The sequence below is a fragment of the Oncorhynchus clarkii genome, unplaced genomic scaffold, assembly GCF_045791955.1.
Source record: "Oncorhynchus clarkii lewisi isolate Uvic-CL-2024 unplaced genomic scaffold, UVic_Ocla_1.0 unplaced_contig_10529_pilon_pilon, whole genome shotgun sequence".
NCBI classification, from domain to species: domain Eukaryota; kingdom Metazoa; phylum Chordata; class Actinopteri; order Salmoniformes; family Salmonidae; genus Oncorhynchus; species Oncorhynchus clarkii.
In genome coordinates this window covers 207,501-218,070 of record NW_027261119.1, presented here as the reverse complement: position 1 = coordinate 218,070, position 10,570 = coordinate 207,501, and the positions used below count along the sequence as shown (strand labels likewise).

At 47.3% G+C, this 10,570-nt stretch overlaps 1 protein-coding gene across 1 annotated transcript in view; it reads right to left on the bottom strand.

Moving 5' to 3' along the window:
- Positions 1-351: 351 nt before the first annotated feature.
- The window catches only part of LOC139404938 (pleckstrin homology domain-containing family G member 4B-like), an 81,401-nt gene continuing 71,182 nt past the window's right edge, over positions 352-10,570 (bottom strand). The window contains 9 exon segments of the mRNA XM_071147480.1: positions 352-419; positions 2,256-2,512; positions 3,411-3,594; positions 3,596-3,702; positions 5,588-5,704; positions 6,331-6,508; positions 6,810-6,980; positions 7,250-7,474; positions 8,063-8,152. Coding sequence (XP_071003581.1) covers positions 375-419; positions 2,256-2,512; positions 3,411-3,594; positions 3,596-3,702; positions 5,588-5,704; positions 6,331-6,508; positions 6,810-6,980; positions 7,250-7,474; positions 8,063-8,152 — 1,374 coding nt within the window. The 3' untranslated portion in view covers positions 352-374.

Here is a 10,570-nt window from a genome sequence, read left to right as displayed (position 1 = left end):
ACCAGAGAACCCAAAAGCTTGACACAACAAATCATCCATCACTAGGACACGGAGTGTGAACTGGTCAGGTCACATGGTCAGGGGAAACTCCTGGACCAACACAGCAGTCATTTAACCCTAGCAGGACACTGCCATGCACACACACACACACACACACACACACACGCACATGCACACGCACACACACACGCACACACGCACACAAAGCATGTTTGCACACAGATTTGTATTCATGGTACGGACAGAGGGAGATCCCCACAGTTGTTAATAAGGCTGTGAACCAAACAGAACACCACGACACAGACCACGCTCACTCTGGCCAGACCCAATTACTTACTGAGCTAAACAGCCCCCTCTCTCTCTCTCTCTGTGAGTCAGACCACTGTAGAGAGGCCTATTGTAATATGAGAGGTCTTGCTCTGGCAAAAACAAAACAACACACAAAATGCTGGTGAGAGAGAAACCAGGGAGAGCCAATGGCTGCAATGTTTACTCTTCACTCCACTGGAATGACATGACTGATTGGACAGGATGATGTTGGATGACAGTGGGCGGGTTAGGAAACCTGATTGGACAGGATGATGTTGGATGACAGTGGGCGGGTTAGGAAACCTGATTGGACAGGATGATGTTGGATGACAGTGGGCGGGTTAGGAAACCTGATTGGACAGGATGATGTTGGATGACAGTGGGCGGGTTAGGAAACCTGATTGGACAGGATGATGTTGGATGACAGTGGGCGGGTTAGGAAACCTGATTGGACAGGATGATGTTGGATGACAGTGGGCGGGTTAGGAAACCTGATTGGACAGGATGATGTTGGATGACAGTGGGCGGGTTAGGAAACCTGATTGGACAGGATGATGTTGGATGACAGTGGGTGGGTTAGGAAACCTGATTGGACAGGATGATGTTGGATGACAGTGGGCGGGTTAGGAAACCTGATTGGACAGGATGATGTTGGATGACAGTGGCGGGTTAGGAAACCTGATTGGACAGGATGATGTTGGATGACAGTGGGCGGGTTAGGAAACCTGATTGGACAGGATTATGTTGGATGACAGTGGGCGGGTTAGGAAACCTGATTGGACAGGATGATGTTGGATGACAATGGGTGGGTTAGGAAACCTGATTGGACAGGATGATGTTGGATGACAGTGGGCGGGTTAGGAAACCTGATTGGACAGGATGATGTTGGATGACAGTGGGCGGGTTAGGAAACCTGATTGGACAGGATTATGTTGGATGACAGTGGGCGGGTTAGGAAACCTGATTGGACAGGATGATGTTGGATGACAGTGGCGGGTTAGGAAACCTGATTGGACAGGATGATGTTGGATGACAGTGGGTGGGTTAGGAAACCTGATTGGACAGGATGATGTTGGATGACAGTGGGCGGGTTAGGAAACCTGATTGGACAGGATTATGTTGGATGACAGTGGGCGGGTTAGGAAACCTGATTGGACAGGATGATGTTGGATGACAATGGGTGGGTTAGGAAACCTGATTGGACAGGATGATGTTGGATGACAGTGGGCGGGTTAGGAAACCTGATTGGACAGGATGATGTTGATGACAGTGGGCGTGTTAGGAAACCTGATTGGACAGGATGATGTTGGATGACAGTGGGCGGGTTACGAAACCTGATTGGACAGGATGATGTTGGATGACAGTGGGTGGGTTAGGAAACCTGATTGGACAGGATGATGTTGGATGACAGTGGGTGGGTTAGGAAACCTGATTGGACAGGATGATGTTGGATGACAGTGGGTGGGATAGGAAACCTGATTGGACAGGATGATGTTGGATGACAGTGGGTGGGTTAGGAAACCTCTGAATAAACAGAATCCTTCATGTCCTAGTGTATAAAAACCTTCAGAAGATACTCCACTTCAACAGAGAGTATTCAGCAATCAGCGCAAGAACAGAGATATTTTACCGACCCACCAAACCTGGGTTCAAATACTTTTTGAAATATTTTAATGACTTTGAGTGTTTGCTCTAGTCTGCCTGAAGTGCTTGGGACTATTCTAACAATCCATTAAACCAAGCAAGATCAATCAAGCACAGATTAAGTATGATCAATCAAGCACAGATTAAGTATGATCAATCAAGCACAGATTAAGTATGATCAATCAAGCACAGATGAACTATTTGAAATGATTTCATATAGTATTTGAACCCACGTCTGTTAGCTACTTTAAACTCGTCTACACAATGTCACTATTATGTGTAAAAACCACCATTCTACTCACTGCTGTGATGAAGGTGCTGCCCTGGGCTTGGAGGACCTTGTCCTTAGGGAACAGGGCTGGGGGAGGGGCCATCTGAGGGTGGGAGGAGCCGGGAGGCGTGGACGAACACAGGAAGGAGGAAGTGGAGTTGCTGGGTAAGGCGTCGATGATGATGTTGGGGCGGCCGTGGCCTGGGATGGGGAGGGTGAGGCTGCTCAGCCCCATCACACTGTCACTGGAGGTACACTGGGACGATGTCTCCCCAGAGCTCTCTGTGACTGTTGGAAAACACACAGAAGATACAATAGTCATTTAGTTTAGGGAGACTTTCAGGGAGACTTTCAGGGGGACTTTCAGGGAGACTTTCAGGGAGACTTTCAGGGAGACTTTCAGGGGGACTTTCAGGGAGACTTTCAGGGGGACAGAGAGGAACAGGACCACAGTTTCAAAGAGGAATTAGACATCCTTAGTAATGTGATAGGGACAGTAAGACACTTTAAGACGAGGACATGGGATGCATACCAGATGGCTCCCTATTCCCTAGATAGTGCACTACGGTTGACCAAGACGTATAGGGCTCTGGTTAAATGTAGTGCACTAAATAGAGAAGAGGGTGCCATTTGGGATTCAGACATGGATACCTGTTAGGGCCTGCCTGTCACTCAGTCACTCACTCAGTCACTCACTCAGTCACTCACTCACTCACTCAATAACTCACAGAAGGTTGTCTGTCACTCACTCACTCACTCACTCACTCACTCACTCACCTCACTCACTCACTCACTCACTTATTCACTCACCTCACTCATTCACTCACTCAATAACTCACAGAAGGCTGTCTGTCACTCACTCACTCACTCACTCACTCACTCACTCACTCACTCACTCACTCACTCACTCACTCACCTCACTCACTCACTCAATAACTCACAGAAGGCTGTCTGTCTGTCACTCACTCACTCACTCACTCACTCACTCACTCACTCACTCACTCACTCACTCACACACTCACTCACTCACTCACTCACTCACTCACTCACTCACTCACTCACAGAAGGCTGTCTGTCACTCACTCACAGAAGGCTGTCTGTCACTCACTCATAGAAGGCTGTCTGTCACTCACTCACTCACTCACTCACTCACTCACTCACTCACAGAAGGCTGTCTGTCACTCACTCATAGAAGGCTGGCTGCCCGTGTCCTGCTCCAGCTCGTCCTCCTCAATGCAGTCGTAGGGCCAGTGGCTGAAGGAGGGTACGCTGCCCAGGGGGTAGGGGTGCTGGTGGGCTTGGGGGTGCTGGTGAGCAGGCGAGGGATACAGGTGCAGGTTGAGGGAGCCCAGCAGTGAGGAAGAGGACTGGGGAGGAGGAAGAGGAGGTGCTACTGTTGGAGATGGTGGAGTGAGGCCGCTTAAAGGGCGTGGAGTGGTCGAAGGAGGACACCGCGATGGACGCCCTGGTCCTGGACTCTGGAGGGAGAGAAGGAAAGATTGGGTAGAGAACATGAACATTTCACTGTACACATTTCTATCTATGGATCATGTCTCCGTGGAAGGAGGTATGAGGCTACTCCGGGACAACCACAGAATACAGGAGGTATCAGGCTACTCCGGGACAACCACAGAATACAGGAGGTATCAGGCTACTCCGGGACAACCACAGAATACAGGAGGTTTCAGGCTACTCGGGACAACCACAGAATACAGGAGGTATCAGGCTACTCCGGGACAACCACAGAATACAGGAGGTATCAGGCTACTCCGGGACAACCACAGAATACAGGAGGTATCAGGCTACTCCGGACAACCATAGAACACAGTTCTGAAGAGTATACACACAACATTGTCAGTGAGGTAACGTTAGAGGAGAGGACAGTACACTAGCCAGACAGTCAGTCTAGCATGGGGTAATGCAGAGCACGTTCCTATTCTTCCTCTTGTTTGTCTTATCTGAGCTGTACATGTTACATTGTGTCTAGTGTTTGAGTTGATGCTACATTGTGTCTAGTGTTTGAGTTGATGCTACATTGTGTCTAGTGTTTGAGTTGATGCTACATTGTGTCTAGTGTTTGAGTTCATTGTGTTTGTTTTGTATTCTTTGTGTACAAAATCACAAAACTTCAGCTCTGACTCCCTCTGCTGCTTTAACTTCAGCTCTGACTCCACCTGCTGCATTAACTTCAGCTCTGACTCCACCTGCTGCATTAACTTCAGCTCTGACTCCACCTGCTGCATTAACTTCAGCTCTGACTCCACCTGCTGCATTAACTTCAGCTCTGACTCCACCTGCTGCATTAACTTCAGCTCTGACTCCACCTGTTGCTTTAACTTCAGCTCTGACTCCACCTGCTGCATTAACTTCAGCTCTGACTCCACCTGCTGCATTAACTTCAGCTCTGACTCCACCTGCTGCATTAACTTCAGCTCTGACTCCCCCTGCTGCTTTAACTTCAGCTCTGACTCCCCCTGCTGCTTTAACTTCAGCTCTGACTCCCCCTGCTGCATTAACTTCAGCTCTGACTCCACCTGCTGCATTAACTTCAGCTCTGACTCCACCTGCTGCTTTAACTTCAGCTCTGACTCCACCTGCTGCATTAACTTCAGCTCTGACTCCACCTGCTGCTTTAACTTCAGCTCTGACTCCACTGGCTGCATTAACTTCAGCTCTGACTCCCCCTGCTGCATTAACTTCAGCTCTGACTCCACCTGCTGCATTAACTTCAGCTCTGACTCCCTCTGCTGCATTAACTTCAGCTCTGACTCCCCCTGCTGCATTAACTTCAGCTCTGACTCCCCCTGCTGCTTTAACTTCAGCTTTGACTCCACCTGCTGCATTAACTTCAGCTCTGACTCCACCTGCTGCATTAACTTCAACATCCTTTGATATCTGACATGCAACAAATCACCTGCGACAGACACAAGTCCAGACAACCTCATTCCTGCTAACAGGACACTGTGTCAGTACACAACAGCTGTCTGGTGGAGTAGGAGTGTAGATGTAGACTCTGAGAGGATATTTCAGCTGGAACAGAACATATCAAGGGTTTAAAGGAGGAGAACAGGGGAGATGTGCTCTGAGATGTTGGGATGTTGTGTTTTGATTCAGTCAACTTGACAACGCACCCCTATCCTGGCAGAGAGAGCATTTACAAATCAGCCTTTCTCATCAGCAGCTGCATTGGCAGACATGTTGTTGAAAGTCACATTCAGCAAACAGAGAGAAACAAAGAAAGAGAGAGAGAGAGTGAGAGGGAGTGATAGAGAGATATTTATTTTGTGGATTTTGTATGCTAACCTCATAAAAATAATTTCCAGGCAAATTAGGTTATCATAACATATCGTAGCGACAGCTCACCTGACCCCTTCATGATGTAATCAATGGCTCGGTCACTAATGGCAGCATCACTAGGCTTGATGTCCATGAAAGGCTTGCTGCCAATCCCCATGGAAACCATCTCTTTCAAGCGCACCTCTGTAGTTAAGAGAATAAACACGTTATGACCCTCAATCAGACACACAATGAGAGGTTCCATTTGATGTACCTGAGGTTGACTTGAACTAGAACCAGACATGTCACCTTTTAATGAATGGTACAGAATGTTGTCAACACAGGCCTCAGGTCAGACAAGAGACTCTTAATGAATGGTACAGAAGGTTATCAACACAGGCCTCAGGTCAGACAAGAGACATGCCACCTCTTAATGAATGGTACAGAAGGTTATCAACACAGGCCTCAGGTCAGCAAGAGACATGCCACCTCTTAATGAATGGTACAGAAGGTTATCAACACAGGCCTCAGGTCAGACAAGAGACATGCCACCTCTTAATGAATGGTACAGAAGGTTATCAACACAGGCCTCAGGTCAGCAAGAGACATGCCACCTCTTAATGAATGGTACAGAATGTTATCAACACAGGCCTCAGGTCAGACAAGAGACATGTCACCTCTTAATGAATGGTACAGAAGGTTATCAACACAGGCCTCAGGTCAGACAAGAGATAAAGAGGAATCACTTGTTCCATAACACAACAACAGAGATGATGAGCTCATGTCCAGATATGACCCACGACTCCCCCTCTGTGGCCGTGGTTCCTCACCCCTGTTTCGTAGCGCCTGCCTCCAGAGGATCTTTCCGATGATGGCTGTCCACACGGCCTTGACCTCTCCAGAGCCGGCCTGCAGGATGAACGTGTCCTGGGACTTCCTCCTCCGGAACCAGATCTCGAAACGCAGCCCGCTGTCGCCCACGCTCTCTGTCATTCCTATCTCTGCCGTCTGAATCAGTAGCCAGAAACAGTCACCTTTACAGGAAAACACTGACTGTGGTGGTTTTGAGATTTCACATGGTGGCACAGCAAACTGAACATAGTGGTGTAGCGCCTCCATTGTGGAGAACCCTGCTAACTGTGGTTCCACACCTCACAATAAACCATACAAACATCACTGCCTGAACACAACAACATAGCATAATGTTAGCCAACTGGCTGAAATGATTTAAGGTAGAACGTCATATTACTTCATAGTTCATAACTTCATAGTACATATTAAAACCCTCTGTGCGTGTTGTCGTTGTCACCTTGTAGGACTGCTTGTAGATGTACAGGTCGTACCCTCCCTCAATCTTTTTGCTTTTGCTGAAGAGGATGAGGTCCTCGAACAGGAAGACGTGACGCAGGTACTTCCTGCGGCCACACCACACGATGAACTCATCCTGACACCTCAGCTGACCCTGTTCCTTCAGGTTCACCTACAGCAGCAGAGACCAGAGGAGACGTTTCACATGACTTACTCTGACATTTTCTTCCAAACAAATAATTATACATGATGTGTACGTTTCTATTTCCCCTCTCTCTCTCAATTCAATTTCAATTTAAAGGCTTTATTGACATGGGGAACATATGTTTACATGGCCAATTCTCTCTCTCTCTCTGTCTCTGTCTCTGTCTCTCTCTCTCTCTCTCTCTGCTCTACTACTCTACTACTCTACTACTCTACTGCTCCATCCCCCCGACTTACATCACATCCTCGGATGGCGTCCATGGCCAGTAGGTCGTTGCCGTGGCGCAGCTGGAACTTAACCATCTCCTCTGCGGTGCGGAGGTCAGAGAGCTCCTGTTCCTGGGACTGACCACACTCCTTGATCAGGTCCTTCAGCAGCAGGGCGTACTTAGACATCCTCTGGATGGGCTTCAGCAGGTAGGACGCCAGGTCCATCTTATCACCCAGCTCCAACTGCTTGTTCTGGGGAGACAGATAGGTTAGAGGTCAGAGGTCAGGATACACACAGAAAGATAAACAGACCAACAGACAGGTAGGACACCAGGTCCATCTTAACACCCGGCTCCAACTGCTTGTTCTGGGGAGACAGACAGGTTAGAGGTCAGAGGGTAGAGGTCAGAGGTCAGGATACATACAGAAAGATAAAACAGACCAACAGACAGGTAGGACACCAGGTCCATCTTAACACCCGGCTCCAACTGGTTGTTCTGGATAGCAGACACACACATAGAGGAGGATGAGAGGGGATGTAGGACTCTGTATGCAGATGTACAATAGCTTTTCTAAATGGGAATTCTGATGTCAATTCAACTCTTCCATTCTACATTGGTAGACGTCCAGTAGCTATGTGAAGTTTGACAATGGGAATTCTAATGTTACTCAGTGTAGAACTAGTGGATATACATTAGTAGCACCCTATATGCTGTTAGGCTCACACAACTTTACAATTAGCCTGTTGCTGTGAAGTAGTTTCATATTGGTTAAAGGTTAGGTCTGGTGTTAGTACAGCTGATCCTAGAACGGTAGTAACCAGAGGCGTTTCAGACGCACCTTAAAGAATCCATTCCCGTTGCTGGTGAGTAGAGCGTCAGACTGAGGCTTGTTCTTGCTGTAGAGAGCGTACATTCCAAAATGATCCTCCTGCACACAGGAATCACAAGTTACCACTCTGACGACAGTCAAACTGATCCTCCTGCACACAGGAATAACAAGTTACCACTCTGACGACAGTCAAACGGATCCTCCTGCACACAGGATTAACAAGTTACCACTCTGACTACAGTCAAACTGATCCTCCTGCACACAGGATTAACAAGTTACCACTCTGACTACAGTCAAACGGATCCTCCTGCACACAGGAATAACAAGTTACCACTCTGACGACAGTCAAACGGATCCTCCTGCACACAGGATTAACAAGTTACCACTCTGACTACATTCAAACTGATCCTCCTGCACACAGGATTAACAAGTTACCACTCTGACGACAGTCAAACGGATCCTCCTGCACACAGGATTAACAAGTTACCACTCTGACTACAGTCAAACTGATCCTCCTGCACACAGGAATAACAAGTTACCACTCTGACTACAGTCAAACTGATCCTCCTGCACACAGGAATAACAAGTTACCACTCTGACGACAGTCAAACTGATCCTCCTGCACACAGGAATAACAAGTTACCACTCTGACGACAGTCAAACTGATCCTCCTGCACACAGGAATCACAAGTTACCACTCTGACTACAGTCAAACTGATCCTCCTGCACACAGGAATAACAAGTTACCACTCTGACTACAGTCAAACTGATCCTCCTGCACACAGGAATAACAAGTTACCACTCTGACGACAGTCAAACTGATCCTCCTGCACACAGGAATAACAAGTTACCACTCTGACGACAGTCAAACTGATCCTCCTGCACACAGGAATCACAAGTTACCCACTCTGACTACAGTCAAACTGATCCTCCTGCACACAGGAATAACAAGTTACCACTCTGACTACAGTCAAACTGATCCTCCTGCACACAGGATTAACAAGTTACCACTCTGACGACAGTCAAACTGATCCTCCTGCACACAGAAATCACAAGTTACCACTCTGACTACAGTCAAACTGATCCTCCTGCACACAGAAATCACAAGTTACCACTCTGACGACAGTCAAACTGATCCTCCTGCACACAGGAATAACAAGTTACCACTCTGACTACAGTCAAACTGATCCTCCTGCACACAGGAATCACAAGTTACCACTCTGACGACAGTCAAACTGATCCTCCTGCACACAGAAATCACAAGTTACCACTCTGACGACAGTCAAACTGATCCTCCTGCACACAGGAATAACAAGTTACCACTCTGACTACAGTCAAACTGATCCTCCTGCACACAGGATTAACAAGTTACCACTCTGACTACATTCCAAACTGATCCTCCTGCACACAGGATTAACAAGTTACCACTCTGACTACAGTCAAACTGATCCTCCTGCACACAGGATTAACAAATTACCACTCTGACTACAGTCAAACTGATCCTCCTGCACACAGGAATAACAAGTTACCACTCTGACGACAGTCAAACTGATCCTCCTGCACACAGGAATAACAAGTTACCACTCTGACTACAGTCAAACTGATCCTCCTGCACACAGGAATCACAAGTTACCACTCTGACGACAGTCAAACTGATCCTCCTGCACACAGGAATAACAGGTTACCACTCTGACTACAGTCAAACTGATCCTCCTGCACACAGGAATAACAAGTTACCACTCTGACTACAGTCAAACTGATCCTCCTGCACACAGGATTAACAAGTTACCACTCTGACTACATTCCAAACTGATCCTCCTGCACACAGGATTAACAAGTTACCACTCTGACTACAGTCAAACTGATCCTCCTGCACACAGGATTAACAAATTACCACTCTGACTACAGTCAAACTGATCCTCCTGCACACAGGAATAACAAGTTACCACTCTGACGACAGTCAAACTGATCCTCCTGCACACAGGAATAACAAGTTACCACTCTGACTACAGTCAAACTGATCCTCCTGCACACAGGAATAACAAGTTAACACTCTGACTACAGTCAAACTGATCCTCCTGCACACAGGAATAACAAGTTAGCACTCTGACTACAGTCAAACTGATCCTCCTGCACACAGGATTAACAAGTTACTACTCTGACAATAGTCAAAGGTACACACACAGGATGTGTTCCAAATGGCACCCTATTCCCTATATAGTGCATTACTTTTGAATAGGGCCCATAGAGAATAGGGATGCATTATTTAGGGAATAGGGTGCCATTTGGGACGCGGAACCGGTGTTCTGCGCTAGGCCTAAACATGGAGACTCATTTAGCTCATGAGGCCTTGATTCCATCAACCAACCATTATGATTCCATCAACCAACCATTAGAATACCATCAACCAACCACTAGAATATTATCAACCAACCATTAGGATACCATCAACCAACCATTAGGATTCCATTAACCAACCATTAGGATTCCATCAACCAACCATTAGGATTCCATTAA